The sequence below is a fragment of the Zosterops lateralis genome, assembly GCF_965231275.1.
Source record: "Zosterops lateralis genome assembly, chromosome: 2".
Classification (NCBI taxonomy): Eukaryota; Metazoa; Chordata; class Aves; order Passeriformes; family Zosteropidae; genus Zosterops; species Zosterops lateralis.
The window spans coordinates 65,131,515-65,156,191 of record NC_139763.1 but is presented as its reverse complement, the minus strand read 5'-3'; the positions used below and the strand labels follow the sequence as shown (position 1 = coordinate 65,156,191).

The following is a 24,677-nucleotide window of genomic DNA, read 5'->3' as shown; positions in this document are numbered from 1 at the left end:
GTATGAATTTTAATTTTGCAATGTGACTAAGTCAGAGCAGTGAAGCGTTGAAGAGCTGTCACACCACTCGCAAATAGAACTAGCAGTATGTACATGCCAATCTCTAAGATATTGCTGGTTTGTGGAACACCTTCAAAAAAGAGGCCAGTTTTCATGTAGAATAATTTGCTTTTTGCTTGCATAAACCATGCTGCATCTTACGATTACCAAAATAATAATAATAATAACAATAATAATAATGAGAATACCTTATTTAAAATCAGTCATAAATTAAGAATCCTAGCAATTTCATAATGAAAATAGGAATTTCAAATCAGTAAAAAAATAAAAAAGTACTAACATACATCCAGTGGTTTAACAAGTGCAAATTTTATACTGTTTTATAATTGGTCCAATTTTAACTTCTCAGGGATGCTCTGTTGACTTAAGCCAATAATAAGCAATATAACTTTTGCTTATAAGTGTAGGCAAACCGTCAGTTTATCAAAGCAGAGCTTTCCAATTAATGCATCTACTACCTAAACATACATCATATAGCTATATTATGGAAACAATACATCTTTATATTTAAAATATCTGAACAGCTCTATAATACAATAAACTTTTAATAACAGTACAAACCAGAGAAAAGTCAAAAACAAGGCTGCATAGGTAAGATCATCTGCACAATTCACAAACCAATCATTTACAACAATTCTGACAAACTAAGTTACTCCAGAAACTTGGTACTTTTACTGAAAAAGGATTTATAACTAGAGGTCACATAATGTTTGTTTTCAAGGCAGACAACATGATCCTTCACCAACTTCACAGTATTCCAGAATTACAACTGCAACACATTAGAATGGCACCACAAAAAAAATCCCCCAAAACCTAAAAAAACCCAAACAAATGAACAAAAAAACCCCCTCAAAATTGAAAAACCCTAACCCCCCAAAAATGCCAAATTGACCACACAGCCCAAATCTCTGATTACCTACAACCGTTTTCTCACAATAATTAAAAGGGCTTTCTACAGACTGTTGTAATTAGGGAAAGGCTACATTTATGTTATTCATAGGCATAAAAGGAAATGAATAAAATATCTGTTTACAGGAAGTTATACAGTAGCAGTAAATAATAAACAGGAGGTATATTATTAAATGTAGCATGTTCAGCTGCATCCCCATGGAGTATAGCATTGATTACTGCTTTCTTTGCATGCAGAGATGGATTTTATGACGACATTGGCCTATGTGTATCAGTGCCTATTTGGGAGCAAACATTTTTGCACATGCAGCAGACAGAATCCTCTTCAGAAACCCCTGTATGAGCCCTCCACTTGCTCCACTGCCAGGATTTACTATCATATTTCAGAGACTAGGCATTTGATGGTGAAGATGCTACTGGAGATATTTGCCCATAAAAGCAGGTGGCTTTACTGAGGCTTTGGCACTAAGAACATTTGATTTTGCTCAAAAAAAGTTCAAAGACCAATTTCATGCTGGGGAAGATCCTGGTATCACATCAGCCTCTGGAACTGCCTGACAACTGTAACAGCATATCTAAAAAAGTAGGACCACTTGTAATTAGTAGTGATTTAAGCCCAACAGAGAGCTACATGCTAGCACATCAATAAATACATTGAAGCCTTAGGAAAGTCGTAACAGGATCATTAAATATATGGCTTGTTACTGAACTTCATTTACTTGGCACATTCTGTTTCTTTTTCTACCATACACCATCACTACAGGGAGGATGAGTTTCATTTAGGACATTTTCTAGTTGTGAGCTATTTAGATAAAAGAAAAATCAGTGTAAAATATTTGTTTCTCCCCTTCTTCGTAACAGCCAACCCTAGCTAAAAAAACTGTTAATTCTGTCACAAAAAAAAAGCTCCAAGGATTTCTGTAACACAAATGTGATGTAGCAACCAGCAAAAAGAGAGGTGAGGCCTGTTATTTACACATCCATTAAAACTGCATCATGCAATTACAAAAAAATCAGGAATCATTTATTTCAAGACCCACTCCTGAAAATGCTCAGGTAGTTGTCAGTATGCTTACTCTAGCAAGACCACACTCTTCCACAGAAACAAGATCTCTGCTATTAATGCTCTCCCCTACCCCAAACTTCATGCATTTGTATAACTTTGCCACTTACTTTATCTTTCTTTTAGAAATAAAAAAATGTTTTGTCCTGCAACAAGGTCAAAGTTTTAGTCTCCCACTCAAAAGTAGCATTTTTGCCTCTTGAAATCTACTGCCTTACAACAGAAACACTGATGAACCCTAGAACTAGTGCTAATTAAGACAAAGGACAATTTTGTCATTAATTTTACTACAATTACAAATTTTCTGCAAAAGGTCCTGCTCTTGAGTGCACAAACATTATGAGACCTCCATGAAATAAATATAAATGTGAAGCATTGTACAAGCATCTTAACGATGAATACTTAACACTTTGTGGTAGTTAAAATGATAATAGAAGCAGATGACATTTCTAAAAATGCATATATAAAACTGATTAAATATTTCTAAACATAAAGTTGTCTATATTTATACATCACACAACAAAAAAAAAGGGACAGAAATGTTTTGTATTCAAGATCCTTATTAAGCTTTTCCTTTATTAGCACTCCCAAGTGCTAGGGAAATTTATAAAAACATGTACTTAATCCAGTTAAAATACTGTACAAAATGAAGAGGTTATGAATGCTGCCAGATCTCAGATTTATTTTTTTTAAGTTGCCTATGTAACAAAAGTAGATTTTAATTATAAGAAAAATAGCTTGGAAAGTATTCCAAAAATTATCTTAAGCCCAACAATAAAGTGATTAATCTGACAATGAAATCCAGATATATTCTTGCATAAATTTACACAAATACAGGTAACTTATCAAATGGCATTTAACCTACTGTTTGCTTTGAATAGTCAGTGAGTTAAGTAGGATCATATTTAACAGGCTATTCTATTCCCATATGAAATGTGTGGCAATTTTGAGTAAAATAATGCAGTTCATACTGCTGCAAGGCAAGTCCACAGTTATCTCAATTCATCAAAACACAGGTAACATCAACGAAGGTTAAACTTACTTGGGGCATGAGATCATCACAGTATTCTTACAAAAGTTTATAAACTTTTCTTGGACCAAAACAGACAGTCTTAAAAAACAATTCTTCTTCTACAGATCATACTGTACAAAACCAAAAGCACAACATGATGTAAGTAAGAGTCTTTGCTGTGATTATATGGTGTAGTGAATTTGGCACTTCAGAGTAATGAAATTTCCAATGGCACAGTTCTTATCTACAGCAGCACATAACCTGCAAACCTTGGGCAAACATCCTGTACAGGAAAATATTCTCTCTGCTGCCAACTCTGACGAAAGGAAGAAAAAAGGAAAAAAAAAAGACCCCAAAAAAGTTTGTGCATGCGCACAGTTTCGTCAAGAAAATTAAAAAGAAAGGTGAAGGACATCTTTGTACTGCTTTTCTCAGTTCCTGCTGTCAGACAAGTCTGAAGAATTTGACCATAGCCTAGGAAGAAAGAAAAAAAACAACAAAAAGAACAAATTAACATTCACAGATTAATAGATCTATTAAAATATGCTCAAGCTAGCTTTAAGATACTTTAAATGGGGAAAAAAAGTACTCATTACTGGCTAGTAACCAGCAAGTTTTTTCTTTAAAACATCAATGACAAAACATTAGAGCTCCACACGAAGTAAGAGAAGTCAGTACTTGACAGTCTTTATGCACCAGTGCAAAACCTAATTCTCAAACTAATAAAGGACTGGAAAGTGACTGACTGTTACCAAGGGAGTTCACGTGCCAACACAGAACAACTCCCAGATTTTAAGCATCTTGACATTTCTTTCTTTTCCCTTTATCTGTTTTGCAGATTTATTATAAAAAGCACAGCTTACCTCCTACTACATCCTAGCCTGACACCCAACTGTGTGTGGTTGTCTTTACGCTGTGCTGAAAACTTTGGTTAGGCAATACACTGTCAAAGTTAAAATCTAACGTTTCTCCATCCATGAGGTCATTACGGATAATCGACTCCATGTCACAGTCCAACCGTTCAATAAACATGTCATCTAAGTCACTGGGAAGCTTCTCCTGGTGGAGGGAAACAATTCCCACCCTCCCGTAGCCATTGCAACTGTTAACAGGGGCATACGGATTCATGGCATTCATCTGCATTGGGTGACTCATAGGCACTTGTAACGAAGTCTTCACTGTCGACAGGCGGTTTAGCCCTGATGTGTGTGACATGGTGTTCACTGTGTGTGACAAGGCACGGCCATTGACTGCAGGCGCTGGCTGGTTATGTCCCTGGTGAGGGCGGGCATTAGGGTTCATCATTTTGTTGTGGGGTGGCTGGCTGCCATAGTTGGGCACCACCGAGTTGGCAACCATCAGCACACTCTGGCCCAGCGCCCTGCCACCAGCCTGGGAAACGCCAGCGTCCACTGATGCCAAGATATCATTGTGCGGGGGAGAATCGGAAGTCAGTAACTCCTTCAAAAGTCCCGCAGGACAGTTGTATTGGCTCATCGATCCGTAGCTTGATTTACTGTCTTGGAGGGTCTGCATAGGAATCTGGGACAAAGAGTTCATGCTAGCTTGAGCATAAGTGAATTTCCTGTAGTCAGGATTTGGTGAACCTATACTTGTGGTCGAGGACGCAAATGAGTAACCTGGCGTTTGCTGCATCAGAGTGGCAGATGAAGACTGGGTTGACACAGTCATTGATGTATTAGGTGACAAGAGATTGAGATTATCCAAAAGATTTTCCATGTTCTCAGAATTACTCATCTCTGAAAGGCTTGGTAGAGTAGAAGTCATTTTGGTGGTTGATGGTGGGTATACCATGGAGTGCACATCCCCATCTCCAAGGTCATCTTGCTCTGGCAAAATAGGAGATAGTCTTCCACTAATTGTGCTAGCATTAGAGCTCGTTCTAGGTCGAAATGTACTCCAGTTATCAAAATCATCGTTACTGTGAGAGCTGGGACTTGCAGGCCACTTTGAGAACTGTGATCCAGGGCTGTCACCATTTCCCTCTTGACCAGACTGAAGGGCTGTTTTTTTCTTGGCAGCTCTGCCTCTACTTTTGGCAAACTTGCTGTTGTTATCCATGGATGCTGCTCGCCTCCTAGGAGATTTGCCACTCTTCCCTCCTTCAGGATTGAGCATCCACCAGGAACTCTTCCCTGTTCCTTCATTCTGCACTCTGATGAACTTGCTGTGCAGAGACAGGTTGTGACGGATTGAATTCTGAAAAACAGAATAGCATGTAAGAAATGGAGAAGACATGCATCTTTTAAGGATACTAACACCTGCTTTTGTAAGCATACTCTCATTTTATTAGAAAACACAGGGGTAATCATTAAATAAGAAAACATGCCAGCCTGGAAACGTCTTTTATCGACTCACGGCTCTGAACTGGCTGAAACAAGCTCACAAAGAGTCGCCATGTCAATTTGCCTGTCATCTGCCCTCATCACGTGTGACATTATAAAAAGTTAAACAGAAGTGCAGGAAGTGTTCTGAAATAAAAATTCCACATAAAGGCGACAAAATAAGTCAGAAGATCAAGAAGATGACTGAAGTGAGTCCTTTAATTAATGAACCTGACTGCATTTATGGATTTTTTTAAAATTATTATTTTATGCAAAGTTCAGGAATGCTAGATCCTGTTCTGTGGTCCTTCTAATGGATTCTCATCCTGCACATCCCTACAGACACACGACCCACAACTGTCACTATTGCCACTGAGCGTTAGTGAGGTTTATATCACTACATGAGATACATGAGAAAATACATATAGAAAACCAGTTGAGGATTAAGTTCTAATTTTTATAAGTACCCATCATTGCCTAAGAAGTGCCCAAATTGCCTAAGAAATCATAAGATAAAGGAATAAAAATTACAAGCTTGTAATGAAACCCTCAGTCTTAAAACCATCTTTCTCTTTCAAAATCAACATTTTAATATGCAAAATTGACTCTTCAAATACCTGAGGGCACCATGTATCTTGTGCCAAGAATGAGCAGAGGTACTGGAGTTTTTTTTTTTTTACTTCCTCAGCCATGAGTAATGTTTCATGTTTTGTTCTTAAATACAGACAAAGAATAAAAAAAAAAATCCAAAATGGAAGGCCACAGGCTGACCTGTTAACAAGAGACTAATCTTTGCATTACCAAGATGTAAATAAACCTATTTTTGCTAATGTAATTTTCTGCTGAGCACATGAAAAAAACATTGTATCAACAGAAAAGTGAAAAGTTTTCCTGTATTTTGACACGATTTCTAACAAAAGGCCACAAGTTCAAAGAGTGCTGAAACAAACAGCCATAGATGTTAATAGAAGGGTGAGACAGTACCACGGTCTATGCTGGGACTGCAATTCATGCCAAACAAGGAGGAAGGAACCACAAAACAACACTTGAAATAAATGTGTAAAACCAGAAATTAGATTTCAATGGCAGAGAAATCAGTAATTCACTATCTGTCTTCCATTCACAGTAATTTTTAGCAACTTATCTAAAGATCTAAAGAAGGCATGCCAGGCACAGTCATCTCACGTCTTAAACCAGAGACAACAGGCACAGATTCCCTGCAAGAGCCATGATATGTTTTGGACCATGGAAAGCCAAACAAAGCAGGACTGGCCATCTGCAGAGCTCATCAGGAGTGGTTACTCTGGGATCAAAGAGGAGACGAGCAGATGAGGGCAGCAAGGAGGTGTTACAACCCTGCAACACCTTACAGGTGCTACTGACTTGAGACTATGCTCCAGAAGTGCAGCTTCACCCCAAAGAGGGGCACAAGACACTCCCTAACATCAGAGGATGGCAGAGCAATGGCCTCAAGGCCAACTGTTCAACCAGCACAGCACTGAGTCAAACCATGTGCCTCAACTCAGATGCCTTTCCAATCTCTCCTCCAAAGAACCGTCTTTACAAGTTATCCCAGTTAAACAGACACCATCAAAAATTCCCCATATCCCTGGCACCGTTCAAGGCCAGGCTGGATGGGGCTTGGAGCCACCTGGTCGAGTGGAAGGTATCCCTGCCCATGGCAGGAGCAATTGGAACTAGATGATCTTAAAGGTCGCTTTCAACCCAAAGCATTCAATGACTCTATGACGACTCTATGATTTGAGTGTTTACTTAATTTCAAAAGGAAATTCTCCTAAAAGCTGTAAAGTAGGACTGCATCTCTTCACTTCAGGTAACCTTACAATCAAAATACCATCTTTGATCTAGCAATAGGGTGCTAGGGAACGCTTCGGAATTTTATTTGCACCAGGTGCAGCTAACTCATAGGGAGGGGGCAAGCCTGGAAATCCATCTTTGGACTTGCCTGCAGCCCCACGGGCTGGCCAAGAAGCCTTGTGAGGCTGGCCTGGCGCAGCCCCATTGTTTTCACTCAAGGGCCACAGACCAATCTGTGGCTGACACAAATCCAGCTCCACAAATGTCGCAAGAAAGTTGCTCTGTGTGGCTGTTGATTAAAAAACCTCCTGCGCCAGTTCATTTTTTTTACTGTATTTTGTAAACATACCCGGTTGGCTCAGGATCATTGTTTAGCATCAAAATAGCCATATCAAACATACAAAACATTGGCCAGGGAAAACACCATGATGAGGCTCAGCTCCCTCTTCTCTGCTACATAAGCGTTAAATATTTAAGAAATCGCTGCTATTCCTTAGTCATCAAAAATGTTATAATCTGGTATTATTGTACCGAGGACATTTGAGGTCGCTCTTTGAGTAACAGAGCTGTCTCCTAACTCTGCCAGCAATGAAAAAAAAATTTTCCTAACAGGAAAAGGTTTGCGGCCCAGAGCTTGTTACATAAATTCCTGTTTTTCACGCAGCCAGCAGGACATTAAAGAAGCTATGATTTACTAACTTGGAAAAAGTGTTGAAGAGGTAAATCTTGTGAAAATATGCACTGCTGTTAATGATGTTGTGTCTACAAATCCTTGCCAGATGCAAACATGACCTGATAAAAAAGTATAGTTTCAGCAGTGGATCTTGGCAGCCAGAGGAATGGCGCAGCTGTTAGCGGCTGGGGCGTGCGGCGGCACCACCAGCCCCAAAATGCTGCAGAGATGCCTTCAGCCATGGGTTTCACCTGGACTTCAAAGCAAAGCCTCCCAAAATCTAGCCTGAATTACTCCAAAAGCAAGTGTCTGCATTTTGAAGCAGGTCTTCGCACAGCAGCAGCTCATGCCAGATCGCACTGAGAGTAACTGCACTGGAATTCTATCAAAATCTGTGTCAGGATGGCAGCAGAGCTGCTGGCACCTGTGGAGTACTTCCTGGGATTGAGTTTTTGCCTCTGAGATAAAGTAAACTTACTTCAGCATTCAGATCAGAACTGTCGATATGCTTATTGCTACTTTCTGATTTAAGACTCAAGACATGTATAACTGTATCAGCTACATGCAAATGTGAAGAGCACATCCCGGCTAATAAAACTCATGAAGCCAAGATAATTATTCCTTTGAGTCTACATATTTATATCATTCAGCTGTACTTCTGACATTTCCAACAGCTCTACTGATATCCAATACTGCATTTAAACCCAAGATACAAATAGCAAAACACACAAGTTAAACTTGACTAATTGCTGAGAAAAATTATATCCTTATCCCAATTGAAGTTGAGGCATTTAATTATTTTTTTTTAGTAAATTGGGTTGGTGTTTTACTAAACACCTGAAAACTCAGTTGCTCTGTTAAACTTGAAAACATTGTACCTCCTGAAATGAGACCATACAGGGACACTTGGCTATCTTTCTTCCATGCCAGACCTTGGAGCACCAAAAGCAGAGGGAAGCAGAGCTCCTCTTTAACCCAACTGCAAACCTCTCCAAGCAGGACCTAGCTCTGGATTTGTGACTATCCAGGGAGCCACAAGACCCCAAAATTGTAAAAGCACCTACAAGTGCTCATGGTCTCTCCCGCCCTCATACCTCATGTCCATGGATACAGGCAGCACTCATGCCACCAGGGTGCCGTGATAGCCACCAAAAGCAAGAGTGAGGAATGGATGCAATAGTCAATACACTTCACAAAAACAAGTATATTTGCTATCAAGGTGCATAGGCTGACAGCATTGCAATAAAGCATGCCATGGCATCTCAGGGAGATTCACAAGTAACTAGTAACAAAGGTAGGAAGGAGTTGGCCTCTGGAAGCAGATGCAGTCATAACAAACTGGGAGGCCATAGGAGTAACACAGCTTCCATAACACACAGGTCAATGATTTCCATTAAAATTAAGAGTCTAATGACTGTCCATTAAGTTTTCATTCAGATGGCATCCCAGGAGTGCACTGCTTTCTACATCTCTCCCAAGGGGATGGACTACACAAGTTGCCAGTGTGTTCTACCATCCGGTACAATAGCACATCCTGTTACTGACAGCTTACAGCAGGTTTCTGAGCCAGCACAATCTCCTTGTGGTGACAACACCAAACCAAAAGTTTCACAGCAGAGAAGTGAAGATTGCATCCCTCTACAACTTCCATATGCTCCTACAGAAAGACATTCAACCTGTCTCTCTAGGTCTTTATATAGGGACTCTATAGGTACAGATGTTCACATCATCCTCCTCTTGGATGTGGAGGCAAGCACCACTTTAAAAAGAAGTCATTAACACTCCTAGGAAAGTGTGCAGAGGCCAGGAAGTTCTCCAGCACACTTGCTCACAGCTCGTTCAGCATAAACAGCCGGACAGCAGCAGCAGCAGGGGCTATCCATGGCAAGTGGCACCATCTGGCATCTATACAAGGCTAAGTTAGATCATGCCTAGCAAAACAGGCAGGTTTGCCTGCAATAGCCACACCGCCTGCACCCGTTTTGCTGTGGTTTCCAGCCACGCTGCCAAGTTTACGGGGCTTGGATGAAGAGGGTGAGGAGGAAAGAAAACATTGGCAACTCCAGACCTACCAGAATTTCCTTTGGTACAACAGTCTGGTGTAAGGCAATCCTGTTTGCCTTACCTAGTAACTATGAAATACAGGAAGTTCAGATGCCAATGCTGCACATGGAGCTTGGATTTGCCTCAGAGCTAGCGCTGGACAGTGATAAGCGCTTGGTCTACAGACAGCACACATTTCTCTCTCAAAAAGTTTCCTGACAATACAGTGTCCACCAACACAACCACACTGCAATGTCAGAGGCCTCAAACACTAATGAAACAGCTAATTTTGCCACCCAGTTGTGGTATTTTTTTATTACAGCTCGGAAACCTTCTCTGTTGTCCAATAAGAGTATGGACAGAAAACATGTCACTGCGCTTCAGGTCAAAGAGTCATATTTAGAAGATGCTGGAAACTTGCCACCTGCAGCTGCATGAAGGTGGAAGGGCAGGATTTCCTCCCAAACAGGTCATGCTTTTTTGGGTCCTTTGTTCTTGGGGAGGTGCTTTTGTTTGACTTCATTTTTTCTCCTGCACTGTTAAACAGTTAGGAAGTATCAGCTGGAAAAAGTGAAGAAATACTTTTCTCTTCCTAGGGGGACCTTGCACTATTTCCCCATGCTTTCCATTACATGTGGTAGCATAGTAAGAGTCTTTCCCAGACTACTGCCCATGAAGACACTTCCATAAACTGTTCCATGGGGTAAGATTTCAGCAATGCATCCTTTTTTCCATGCATAAATAAAAAAGAACAGGATGGAGTGTGTGCTATTGCTATATGGTTGCTACACATCTCCTGAACACAGAGGGGCTTTCCTGTGGCCATATGTCAGTGGCATTAATCTATAAGTCCTGTACATTCTGCATTCAAGTTCACAGATTTATACTCTCCTGTGATTCTTTCTCATAGCTGTCAAGGACTAAAAAACTTTGAACACTGAAGGTGCTTGGCCATCCTCCAGGTTGCATCCTGCTGCCACCAGGGACTGGAGAGGATTTCTCAGCCACTGAAGTTTTCTTCTCTGGATCATGGTAACATGTAGGAACAGAAAATACATACCCAGCTTCAAACATGGATGTTTAAGACTTGGCTATGCATGCCTACGTGTCAGAGTGGGCAATTCTGCTAACATGCATGTGAGTATTTCCCAATTGCTATATCCTACAACCTCTTTCTCATCCTAGGTAGATTCCTTGAAAGCATTTTTCCATAATGGCAGTTTGGACATTTCTAACAAGATGGTAACACTGCCTACTCTCCCTACACAAGCACATAGGAAGAACCAAAGTAAAAAACCATGAACTAAGGTTCTCAGTATGTCAAGCATGCACACAGGGAAAGCACATACCTGGATACTCCTCCACATATTATGACGCTAACCAAAACTTTTAACCACTCTTACGTTTTCTGTACCACCAAAAGAGAGACAGGGCCACAGCCAGGTTAACCATCACCTACATCAGTGTCAATACTGTGTTTTATAACCACGTTACCTCTTTGAGCACAATATAGGCATGATGTATTATCAACACAGTGTACACCAAATATATAGACATTTCCTAGAATTTCAAAGCCAAGGAAACTATATGACACTGGCTACAAAAAACAAGGGACAAAAATGCACATGAAAACCATGAGATTTTTAAATTAAGTTTGTTGAATAGACCTTCATTTTACCTCTGGTAAAATCATCTGGGGAACCAAGACAGCTAACAAATTTGTCTAAAATCTATCCATTTTCAAAGGTAAAAGAAAGGCAACAATAAGAAGGCACCACAGTGTCATTAAAAAAAAAAAGCAAATAGCCATTAGATAAATGATGGCTTTATTTATTGACTTAATTTATCACAGCATTAAAAGTTGTCAAGTGTAGGAAAAAAGGGAAAGAAATAAATATCAGATAAAATTCTGAGATAGCAGGGATAACTATTTGTTGGTGATCCAGACAAATTCTAATACTGCCTTTACAAAACCGATCCTGCAAGCTTTCTATTCCAACAGATGGAAAATAAGTGTTTGATAAATATAAGGGTTCCATATTTGGAAATAAACATTTCTGTTTTCCACAAATATGAAACATATATATGTGTATGCACATATACAGCTCATGATAAAGTGAGTTCATCAGTGACATAGGAGGCCAACAAGAAGACCTCACTGAAGAGGAATGTTTCAAAGTCAAGATGCCCTTCCAACTAGGGCTTCTTTATGAGTGCTCTTCTTAAGCACTCATACCTCTGGCCTTCACAATTATGTCAGTAACACAAAACCAGCAAAGCAGACCGACTTGTGAAAAACCTGAGTGACCAGGTGCTATCACAGAAAAGCTGGTAAAGGATTCAATTAATAAAACATTAGAGGTCAGGGAAATAATCAGTCTTTCTAACCAGTTCCACAAAACATTGCCATTGCACATACAAAAGCCTGCATCTTTTGTTCAGGAAAGGTGAGGGAACACCTGCATTATGCCAATGCCAGACTGAATGAATGACAGTGCAGTCAAGGTGAGCACTGCGCACCACTGCTAAGGTGTGCCCAAAGGGGTTAAAAGCATTGGAATCACCTGTAGTCCATCAAGCCGTGAGGAAGGCTGCTGTGACTCGTGGTGGGCAGATAGCCCTTTTACAATTATTCACTGTGGGCTCTAATGCAGTGACCAGGAATGCAACTCTGCAGGGATGCAGGCACCACACAACCATAACTGTCTGAGGAAAAGCTGTCCTCAAATGCAGAGCAAAAGCAGGTTATTGCAAGGAAAACACGAATCACAACTATAGGCAAAGTTCATCAAACAGAAGAAAAAAAAATTAAGTAATAAAGTAGCACTTCATCCATACAATGCCAGAATGACTAATAGCTCAAAATTTTATTCTGCAGCTATAGTAAAGAGAGACTAAGCGGTGTTTATTTTTTTTTCAGCCAGTGGGAATAATTATGATCAGTAGAACAAAAAATGTTAATCACTCGTTTCCTGTTTAACAGACAGTCTGCTTCACCTCTGCCACTCTCCACTGTTACACCCAATTCATCACAGACTACAGCACTGTTTATAGAAATCTTTCCCCCAGCTCTTTTTCTTTCTAAAACTAAGCTGCCTTTTATTGACATTCGTTAGCTCTAATGAAGAGGTACAAATGTGTATGCATGCTAAATATATCAATGCTAATTAGACTAGTAGATCATCTTAAAAGGAACACTGGAAATATGTTCTTACCAATTAGAAGCAGTAAGGTCAGAAGTAGGCCAAAGTTTTAAGTGCAAATTACAGAGGTGAAAATACATTGTAGTAGAAAACAGCTTTGATTTTTTGCATTGGCCTTTGAGTGCACACAGAGAACTTCCAAGAAAAAAAAAAAAAACCAAACTCAAAAACCCCAGATATGTCTACTCAAAGCTTTAACTGGTTAAGTGAAACAACTGTTAAGATCCCTGCCTGAGAAGCCACATAAGTTTTGCAGACTAAAATCCCTGCATAATGACCAAAGTGGACCTCTTGTCTAAGTAAAGGCACAAGCAAATCTAGACCTGTATGGTTTCAGCTGGATACTCTGCTAGGGAGCTGCAGATCTTCATTTTGATGAATTAAGACTATTTGCTTCCACAAAACCACTGATAACCTAAAGGGTTGGAATGATTGTCAGGACCTGATGGATTTATAAACAATGTGCAGCCCACAACAGTCAAAAACGACTTAAAGCTGAGGCAGGTAAAGCAAAGCACGAGGTACTGGAGACACAGGCTAAGCATGACACTTGCCCCATCCACTGTGCTGCCCATGCTTGGAGAAACTCGAGGGTTGTCTGTATTTCTTACCTTGAGAATCAACATACCAAATGGGATGTACAGATCCAACAGTACAAAAAAATCTCTTGACTGAATCTTTGCGTACAATATAAAAAAGAGTACATGTATCTCCTTATTACACTTACATTAGCATAGCAGAGCCAGTCTTTTAATTTAGCAAGCAAAGGACTACAGGACTCAAATTCTGTGGTCATGGATATCACTAAATATCAGTTTTTCAGAAACAAAAAGTCAATGAAAGCAGCAAGCTTCCTCTGCAGCAGGGTTAGCTGTGCCCCACAGGAAATCTCTGGCTTGAGGAAGATGCAAGGCTTGTGAAAAGAAGGGCAAAGCCTTTTATTTACAGGCTGAACGATATCTAAGGCTACATCTCACAATGCATTTTTTGATCTTTATTTTGACTACAGCAAGTGCAAGGATCTACTAGCAAAATTTTTAGTGTAGTCCCCAAAACTACAAAAAGAAAACTAAACCAAAGTTAAGTGGATTTTTTTGTTTGGTTTAGGACATCTTTAGAAACTATTTAGTGCATCTAATGGTTAAGATGCTGCAGGTTTCATATTTGTAAGGGGACAGTGTCAGCTTAAAAATAAAATCCGCCCCATGAATTTCACCTGGTGTTGTAAATATCTGATGTTGATTAGTAAACAAGAGAAACTGAGGAAAGAAGAAAGGGACATTTCTCTTTCCCTTAGTTTCTTTTGCATCCGAATACAGTTCAGTACATAGTGACTGTTTTACTATTTATGTTTCATCTAGCCAATTTACCCTTTATCTGCCTCATACATGAAAAGAAAATGAAATATAATTTTCCTGTTAATAAAGTACTAGCAGAAAAGAATTGATTTCTTATGTTTTTTATTAAAATAGCTTAAATAGGATCATATCTAAGTTCTCTTTAAACTCCCGCATATCTGCAAATATGTAAAGGATATTATTACTTTACACAGTCATTATTTGTTCATTTCTCATTGTGTTTTTATATCACAAATTCACAAGAAACAATTATATATTTTCAATTACTCCTTTTTGTACATCCCAAAGAGGCACCACATAAACCAGGTATGTTTCTCCCCAGCTTCTTAGAGCACAGTTTGCCTTGGTACTTATTTTCCCCCACTACAGAAGCAGGGCAGACCACCAGCACACTCTATTCAGGAGAGCTCTTACCAATTCGAGTTTGCTCCCACAGCCTAGCAGATTTTATGTAACACAATTCACTACTTCAAAGCCAGCAAAAAACCCTCATCCAAATTTCAATACAGCCTTTGGCTATACTCCAGCATGCACTGGAGTATCCCTCCACTGTCTGGCCACTTGCAGCCACTCTCTTTTAAAAGGTGAAGTTTATCATTTGAAGGGATTTAGGTGACTTCCTTGGGACTCTGAGGACTCCTGTTGGGTGGTTGCACTGTTCATGCCAACATCTTCCTCTCAGATGCTGCTTTCTGTGATGTACTTCAGGCTGCAGTTCAAGAATGGCTGGCACTCATCACTGGGTTTTAGGACATCTGCTCAATATTATAAAGCCAGAGTCATCCAATCTTGCAGAACATGGAGCACTAACTCTGTACAGTTACCCCACGACACGCTCACAATTTTCAGCAGGCCAAGCTGAAGGAGGCCAAGCTCTATTTCTCAGAGCAAGATGGGCACCCAGAGGAGGGAAATCTAAAGGGCAATTTCTTCCCTCACACTCATTTTGGAAGCATTCCTAGTCCCTCACTACTGTAGGCTGTACTCTGTACTTAAGAGACCCTTATTAAATCAAAGAACTATTTAAAATCTACATACTGGCAAGTCCACATTCCCATAGAATGTCATCTGGCAACAGTGACTTAAATATCAGCTCTGTATTTATTTGCTTTCCTCCTTCACAAACAAGAAAAGTAAAAAGGACAAGAAAAAGCCATGTTTTTAATGACAAGAATGGAATTAACAGAGTAAAGCCCAAGAGCTCTGATGCACCAGCATTCATCACAACACCGAAACGCCAATTTTTTTGAAGCAGCAGAATATTACAATGAGGACAACGGAAAGAGATCTTTTCATTGTGACTTGAGTTCTTTTATATACACACCTGCTGCTAGAGGTGCAGAATCCTACTGGATACAAAATAAAACAGGTTCCAAAGGGGGATGTGCAAAAACGAGCTTTGCTAGGCATTTTGGGTGCTAGATTTCTTCTGCCAACTAGGTCTAATTAATTATGTGTCATTACTATTTCTTTCCATGTGAAATACACAAGGAAACTGGCTTTACCACAGCCGCTTATAGATAAGACCTCATTCATTCTCCCATTCCCCAGGACAGAGCCTGACACAAGGAAGCTCTGGACACAAAGTGTCTTTTACCAGCTGGAATAGGAGGTGTCCCAGAGGAGACACTGTATCACCCTCATCAGTTCAGAAAAGAAAACACTGTTTTTGAAAAGCCTCCCCTCTGCTACGCCAATCCCTCAAACCCAAAAAGCTCTTATCAACTTCCAGACTAGTCTTCCTCCTCCTGGAAGTCAGTCTTCCCATGGTGCAAGCTTCACCATCATCACCCCAATCCCCCCCAATGAGAAGCCCATGTGTAACTGGGCAGCCCCAGCCTGCCAGCCTCAATACTCAGATTCAAGGACTGCAACAGTAAAATTCCCAATCACAAAGCCTGCCAGGGGCCTCTCATCCTTTTGCCCAAAGATGAAGAAGACAGTGGAGCTTCCCTCTAGCTTTCTCCAGATATGCATTAAAGCATATTAAGGCAAAAGCACAGCTGACACCAGGAGCTAAGACACCCTAAATCAATTCAAAGGGGTGCAACAAGTAAATCTTAAGTTACTCTACAGGGACTTGCTCAGTATTTGATGGTTTTTGCTTCTTTCAACTACTGCAGTTCAGTAGACAGTCAGAGAGAGAAGCAACACAGCCCCCCTGTGCAGCTCCAAAGATGTGCAAATGCTTAAACTGAGCTGGTCAGAATGGGACACTCATTTCAAAAAAAATAAAAAAAAATAAAATTTACAGGACATTAACTTACATCAGATTAAAAATAGCAGGAATGTCAGCAGTAGGAGCTGTCATTTGCAATAGCTATCAAGACACAGGAAGTTATTTATTCTGTGGGTCACATAAAGCCCTCTTTACAAACAAGGATGAAACAAAAAAAAAAAAAAGGCATGTTTACTAAAGCCTGTTTTCCAATACTATCTGGCCAATTTTGTTTATGAAATTTTATAATAATCTGTAATTGATGTATTTTTGGGTTTACATCCACAGATCTGTTAAACTGCTGGCCACTGCAGGAAACACTGAAGCCCTTGCTGCTCGTGCTTAATTTTTTTGATTCTTTGCAATTTTGAAGATATTGTGTGGAATTGTCACACATTTTCATTTAGTTTTATAAAGAAATTCAAGTCTTGCCCTGGAAAGTCAGGTGTTTTCAAGTATTCTTTTTGTTGATTATTTGTGTAATCATAAATTACGCAGAGTATTTGGCAGGCCGCGCCTTTCTCTGTTAAAACTTTTGTTTACTTTTTTCACTTATTGTTTAGATCCTGGTCATAACATGCTCCAGGTTGTTTTGAACAGCAAAGAGGAAATAAGCAATATTTTAACTTATATCACACTGTAACAACATTAAATGCCTACACAGCAATATGCTGTCTATTCAGTATTTTCCACTTTCTTCCTGTCTGCTGTTGACTTACAAGAGCAAGATAATTCACAATTTTACAGTTTTGTAACCTGTAAAACACCAGCTCACAAGCATGCTCAGAACAAAACACAAAAAGGAGCAAGAAAGAGGACTTTAAAAAAAAAAAAAGTGGGGGCAGAATATAAAGTAAACATATTTGTTGAAGGCTGGTTTTGAAATCATAGAAAAGCCAACAAAGCTCTTCTGAAGTCAGCTCACATGCACCCAGGCATTGCAGGTGACACAGTTGGATGAGGCAGAGCCCCAGCAAGGCACTGTTTGCCTACATTCAACCCTGACACCACGGCAGAGAGTTAGGAAAGAGACTTTGAACTACGTGCCATCACTGCTGCTCAGCAGGATCACAGTCTGCAGTGGATGTGATTACTACACCCATCATGACCTCTAGAAAATGCCCTATGGATTAGAAAAAAAGAGAGGCATCATTCCAAACACCACACAACTCACACAAAACACTTCCCTGTGACAAAGCAGAAATTACAGAACTACATTTCAAAAATTTCTCAAGGATTTTTTTTTCTACAGATTTAAGTTGAACACTGTATTTCAAGCATTCACTTATCATGGACTGGGATTTCTATCTCTCCTCTGTTAGCCAAGTCTTAAGAATTTACCTAAGAAGAAGAGGGATATGAAGAAAAGAACATTTTTTCCAAGACTAGCTTTGTAAAAAATACTTTGAAACTCAGTTTTCATGCAAAGAGTGAAGGATCTGGACCTAGTACCTTTAAGATATCCACATACCAATTGCAATTTTAAGAAAGTTTAGTAGCTCTTAGACACTCCTTATAATAGAATTCTCAAGGCTTCAGAGAGGTTTAGGACCTACCCCTTTAAAACACATTCCTCAAACAATGGAAACTGGCAAAGCAGCCATGGGCCTAATCCTCCTTTTTCCTCCTCTGTCAATTATTCAAGGACCCCACATTCACCCATCCACTGCTGTCTGCTTCCTTCAATGCCAAGCATTTCTGGGGCATCTGATAAGGAAGTGCAGCGTTATCTTGCTCAAAGTTTTCATAACAACAGCAGCTATCCCACACACACATGTATATATTCAACACATTTGACTGATTTTCCAAGGAGAGCAGTAGCTGAGTAATTTTTACAAGAAAAAAATACAAATCTCTGTGTTCCACAGCTCTTTTAAAAAATGAAGTAATATTCTAAACTTGAAAGATTGGGGGTTCTCCCAATTCTCACTTATTTCTGTCTATTTTTGTGTTAGGTTTTTAAACATGAAAACATTCAAGACTATGTCTAATCAACCAAAATATTAAGATACATATTCACCTCTAAGGAGAATTGAAGAGAAGCCTATGATTTGTATAAATCTCCTGGCTGCAGTGATTTCTGTGCAGTGTAGTTGGCTAATAAAACACCACAGAAACCTATTTAAAGCAGATTTAAAGGCCTTTTCACCTTAAGAAAGAACTTGCCAGAGAGCAGCAGTGGCAAGGCACTTGCTTCCTGGCACAGCTAAAGGCACACCACAACTTTTACATCAGCTTGCTTGACTCCTCTACACTGCCACAGAGGCTACCCACATCTCAAATAGCCCTAACCACATGGATTTCTAATTTTTTTAAACAAGTTTATTGATAAACTCACATCCTTTCTATTGTAGCTGTTCTCAGCTTGTAGCCTACATACTCCTTGGGGCTCCAAAATACTTCTAAAATCCCTCACAAGGCAGGCAGGGGTGGTAGTGGCAGTCAAATGTCCTCTTGTCTGTTTGCACTGGGCTTTTCTGTAATCCTGGCTTAAACACACGTGCACCACAGGAAGAAAACAGACAATTTTAAGTTGCTGACTCTAGAAAAAGAGCAAGAACCATCTAAGATTAAACCTGGCCCCCAGACTTTGTCAAAAGGCTGACTTAAAGGATAAGGCCAAAGAAGATTAACTCAAGTACGATGTCAAAGTACACTCAAACAGCAACAGCTTTTTGACAAACACTGAGGGGTTGTAAAAATCAGAACATTTAAGAGGAGGATTCATAACCCTGCAGTCTGTGCCTGAAGGAAAGCTCTCCCAGTCCAGGTTCTGGCACCTGGTAAACTCCAGCAAATAGTTGTGGTTGTAATGATGCAGCACAACTCACTGAGCCCATAACCAGAATGCAGACAAGCCAGATAACTTCAGAGTAAAAAAAAACCTCCACACACTGTCCATTGGAGAAGGTGACATTGCCATTCTTCCACGTACTATGGGACCAGCCAGTTTTCCTTTCACCTGACAGCAGTCAGGGAGAGATGCAGTTGCAAAGAAGTGCACAGTTCATCCATCAGCAATGTTAGCAAGGTAGAGGGAAAGAGATGCTTTGGCTGCCTCCTCTCACTCCTGCTATGAGGGGCAAAAGGGCTTCTAGAATTACTTCTATGAAAAACCTATCAGTTCCTCATACTGAGGGACCAAACAACAAGGTCACAGGTCAAGAAGCTCTACCTGTTTGTGGTTGTCTTCCCAAGAGAGTGAAAAGATATGATGAAAATAATCCTCACTAACACTGTCAACAGTGAAGACCATGGCTTTAAAGACCATGGCTTGTATTGTGCAGCAGTTTCACCACAGCTACTTGACAAGCCACAATAGATACCAATCATTCTTGGTGGGAAGGAGTATTGACTGCCAAAGCAGGAAAAGCTTCCCTGAGCACTCTGGGTTGTGCAGCTCCTCTGAGGCAGTCATAGGCTTACAGGGTGGTAGGAGGACCTACCCTGGTAGGGGGTCTGCCACTCAAGTTAAGCTGTTTCTGCTTCAGATGAAATTAAGAACTTGCAACCTCAGCAGCAGCTTTAAATTAGGAAAGCTGCAGCTTCAAGCAGATGACCAGAGAGTACCCCATGAGAGCTTCAGCTGAACACACACCAATTACCAAACATCACCCACTAAGAAACTCAGCCAATGCAAGGACACTTTCCCCATACAGAAGATACTGCTCCACACCTCAGGGGCCATCCCCTGAATCTGCACACTACTGGACTCAAGCCCATCACTGACCAAAATTTTCCTCCTCTTTCTTCTCCTGCCCACACCAAAGTTACCTTATTTCTACTGGAATGATGACATTCCCAACATGAAGACTGAACACTGGCACCTCCCTCAGTGAAAGAGCAAATCTCCCCACACCAAAAAGCTACCAGTAAACAGGTTTCAATGATTCAATATACAGACAAAACTTACCCGACTCAAGTCAACAGAAACTCAACGTTTCTCTATGTTCAGCACACATTTTTTCTATTGATGCCATTAAAATACTAAAATTAACACTGCTAGTTAGAAAAGGCTCCAGGGAGGCCTCACTGCAGCCTTTCTGTACTGAAAGGGAGCTTTTAAAAAAGGTGGAGAGTGACATTTTACATAAGCAGATAGTGGTAAAACAAGGGGGAACAGTTTTAAACTACGAGGAGAGATTCAGATTAGATGTTAGGAAGAAATTCTTTACCCAGAGGGTGGTAAGGCTATAGAACAGGCTGCTCAGGAAAATTGTGGATGCCCATCCCTGAAGTGTTCAAGGCCAGATTGCATGATGCCCTGGGCAACCTGATCTAGTGAGAAGCATCCCTGCTGATGGCAGGAGTGGTTGGAACTACAGGACCATTAAGGTCCCTGCCAACCCTTCTATGATTCTATGATAGCTCTTTCATATGAAGATCTGCTCTGCTTTGGTACAATTTTTCCTTTGCCTGCATTATGTTTAAATCTTGTTGTTTCCTTTTTTTTTTTTTTGCCCCCTGAAGATTAGTTTACTATCCATTCCACAAGCCCCAAGGTAAGAGAAAAGGCAGTAAAAGAGTACCTGTTTGGATTAAAGACCATAATGACAATAGGAAGTCACACACACAGAGGAGGCTGACACCCTCACTGGTGTTTTGGTTTCCCTCCCAGATGAAGCTCTCTATGATGAGCTGAGACACAAAAACCTGTGAGACAAGGTAAGCTGCCCTCCCTTATCTACAGCACCATTAGAAACAGGCATTCCCACAAGCCTGGTGCCTGCTTGAGGGTGGAAAGCTGGAAGGAGAAGAGGAGGGAGACAAAGAGGTGCCTGGCACCTTTGTTGCAGGTTTGGAAAACACTGCTTTCTGTGGGGCAGAGAAGGAAGCAAACAGCAAGCGCCGTCCCTCAGCCATGGCAGCACGCACGCACATGCACACGCATTTCCTGCGGCTCCACGAAAACAATGAAGTGTGGGGAGCCTGGCTCTCATATGAAGCACACACCAGCTATATATAAAATAAGGAAAGCAGCTGCTTCAAAAGCTCAGTCACGCTTTTATCAACAGGGCTTTAATTAGTACCCATCTGCTTCCTGTTTTATACTACAGAGCTGACTTTCACCTGTTTCACCAAAACACCCCCTCCCCCAAATGGAAGTGTGCACACACCCGAACACACACGAAAAGTTCACAAACACCTTCCACTTAAGTAATTAACATCTGAAATCCTTGTTCTGGGTGTGTGGGCTATATAATTGTGCTTTTTAAAAAAAAAAAAAAATTAGACTTTGCTGGAGCTATCAGATTTCACAGCCAACACCTTTAAATCACACACCTTATATGTTTCACCATTTATTTTAACTCATTGGCACTTGGGGACCCAAAGAACACTGGAGCCTTGTTGTACTGGCACTGCACTACAGAGAGGCTGCCCAGAGGGCTCGCAGTGGAAGTGTGGGCTTTTCCTGAGGTCCGTCACACACATGAAAGGATTTAAATAAACAATGGCAAGGCTGATAGTTTTAATCCATTCTTAACTCACCCCATTGTTTGAAGAGAAGAAACAACACGTAGAAGAAAAATATTACTGAGGGAGGAAATAGCTTCACCTTTGAATTTCCTGACATTTTTCCTCCCACGCTTTTCCCCTTCACACATCAATTATTTATTTATTTTGCAGGAAGAAGACAAGTGAAAGTTAAGTACACCAGCAGAGCTACGTGCTGTCAGACCTGCCCACCTCTCCTGCACAAAGGAGCCACAAGCACTTGAAAGCTCGCCAGGAGCAAAGTATCCAGAGAGCAAAACAAGAGGAAGCAAAGCACTAGGAGAATGAATTTCTTGCCAGTGACTGAGCCAGGAGCACCACTTGCCTGCTCCTAGGCACAGCTATAGGAATGGGAAGAGGGGCAAGCACCAAAAGGAGCTGTATTTATAAGGTCTCCATGTAAATTTTTCAGGTATGCAAAGCCCTCTCAAACTCAAAGTTGCTCATCACAGAGAAGAGCTTTTCTTAGCACACCTTTAGCATTAACCGCCACCTACAATGCTTATTTTGCCAAAGTAAACCCGGCAACCACACGACTCATGCTCCAGTTTTGGAGTGGGAGGAGATTATTCTCTCTTTACAGTTAGAAACCTCATCTGCAACAGCTTCCCCAGAAGCACAAAGCTGACCTAACTCAATTAGAGTTTTCTTCTATAGCGTCTTGGAGCTGCTTCCTGAGTTTTTTGACCTGTCTGTCTGCAGGGTTCATGAGATTCACCAAAGATGGAAAAGGAAGAAAAAAAGTCATTTCAGTAAACAGAATTACAGCAGTTTTTGTAACTTTGACATAGTTATTCGTGGTGGTAGCAAGAGCAACCAGCCTACAACATCCTCCTGTGCCCCCTGTGTCATAACCCAAGGGGAGATCACAGTACTGGCAACACCAGAAGGGGCAACACTAACACCGAACACTTGATTGTAAGACTCAGTATTCATGGGAGCCTACAAAGAAGATGGGGAGAGATAATTTACAAGGTTTCATAGTGACAGGACAAAGGGGAACAGCTTCAAAGTGACTGGAACTAGGTTTAGGAAGAAATTCTTTATTGTCCGAGTGGTGTGGCACTGGCACAGGTTTCTCAAAGAAGTTGTGGATGCCTCATCCCTGGCAGTGTTCAAGGCCAGGCTGGAAGGTGCTCTGAGCAACCTGGTCTTGTGGAACGTGCCCCTGACCATGTCTGGAGAATGGGATCTTTATGGTCCCTGCCATTTGTTATTGACACAGCACACCAAAGTACCATCTATCTCTGTATACATGAAAAGACTTGTGCAGCATCAAACAAATCTGATAAAGAATAAGAATTGGGATTCAAAAGTAAAGATTAAACTTCATTTTTAAATCTCCAACTTTTAATAGTTCTCAGCAACCCTTCTGCTACCTCACTGTCTAGCAAAAGCAGAATTTTGTACAGACACTAAGGGAATGTGCTCTGTTGCTAGAGGGAAAAATCCAAACGAAAACACACAGGTGTCCAAGCACAATTAATACTCTGAGCATGTGAAACAGGTGAGAAGAGATGGAGCAAAATGAGCAGCAAATGTGGAAACTCGAAATACTGCTCAGAAGACTAAAGGTGGCTCATTTCTAACTCAATTGCTTCAAGGACAGAAAAAATAGATGCACTAATCTCTTGGGTTGTGTTTTGTTTTGTTGTTTAATTTATAGACTTTATTAATTGATAAACCTGAATAATCTTTTTGTTTTCTTTAAAAAAGGAAAAAGATTCTAAACCTTGTGTTTTCACCTAGAAGATTGCACCACCACTTAGATATTTTTCAATGGTATCTCAAGCAACATATTACAAAACTTCATCCAGGACTGAAACAACAGATTGTCTCAAGAGCAAATGACAAAATATTTGTACCAGAAATTCTGGCAACGTTGCATGCAGATGGGTTTCTGAAAAATGGGGTTCCAAGAATAAGTCACCCATGGTTCCAAAAATAAGAGTTAAATTCAAACAAAAAACTCGATGTTCACTTTGCAGGGTACTGCAGGCCCTCTCCAGGGTCCCACCCTTCCAACACACAAGACACTTGCTAACCACAAGCCTCTGAAGTCTGAGCTTCAGCTAAACACATGAAGCTGGGGAAATGTAACCAAGGTCAACGTCCTGGATGCATAACCCAGAAACTACACACTATGGGGTGGTGGTCAGCCACCCCACTGTCAACAGACTTTGACCTGAGTATCAGGGCAGCCCCGAAATCCATGGCCACCATCTGTAAAAAGTCTGAGCTGCAGCAGGAGGGAGATCATCCTATCATGCAGGGCCAGAAACATCTCTGCCTGCAGCTGGAATGTGGGCATGCTGGTCAGGTCTCTCAGCCTGCCAAGGCACAGCTCAGGCTGACCCTCCCCAGGCGCTGGGGCAGCCCATGTGTGCAGGCACAGAGACACGTCACGCTTCAGCGGGGGGCACCGGAGCATGGCCACACCACAGCAGCAGAAACAGATGTCTGACACTGCTCTCATAAA

General features: G+C 40.8%; 1 protein-coding gene across 1 annotated transcript in view; it reads right to left on the bottom strand.

Moving 5' to 3' along the window:
• Positions 1 to 1,722: 1,722 nt before the first annotated feature.
• The window catches only part of FOXO1 (forkhead box O1), a gene marked incomplete at its 5' end in the record, with an annotated part of 58,373 nt that continues 35,418 nt past the window's right edge, over positions 1,723 to 24,677 (bottom strand). Inside the window, 2 exons of the mRNA XM_083885143.1 lie at positions 1,723 to 3,518; positions 3,908 to 5,264. Of these exons, the coding sequence (XP_083741269.1) occupies positions 3,921 to 5,264 (1,344 nt within the window). The 3' untranslated portion in view covers positions 1,723 to 3,518; positions 3,908 to 3,920. The remainder of the gene's footprint in view (positions 3,519 to 3,907; positions 5,265 to 24,677) is intronic.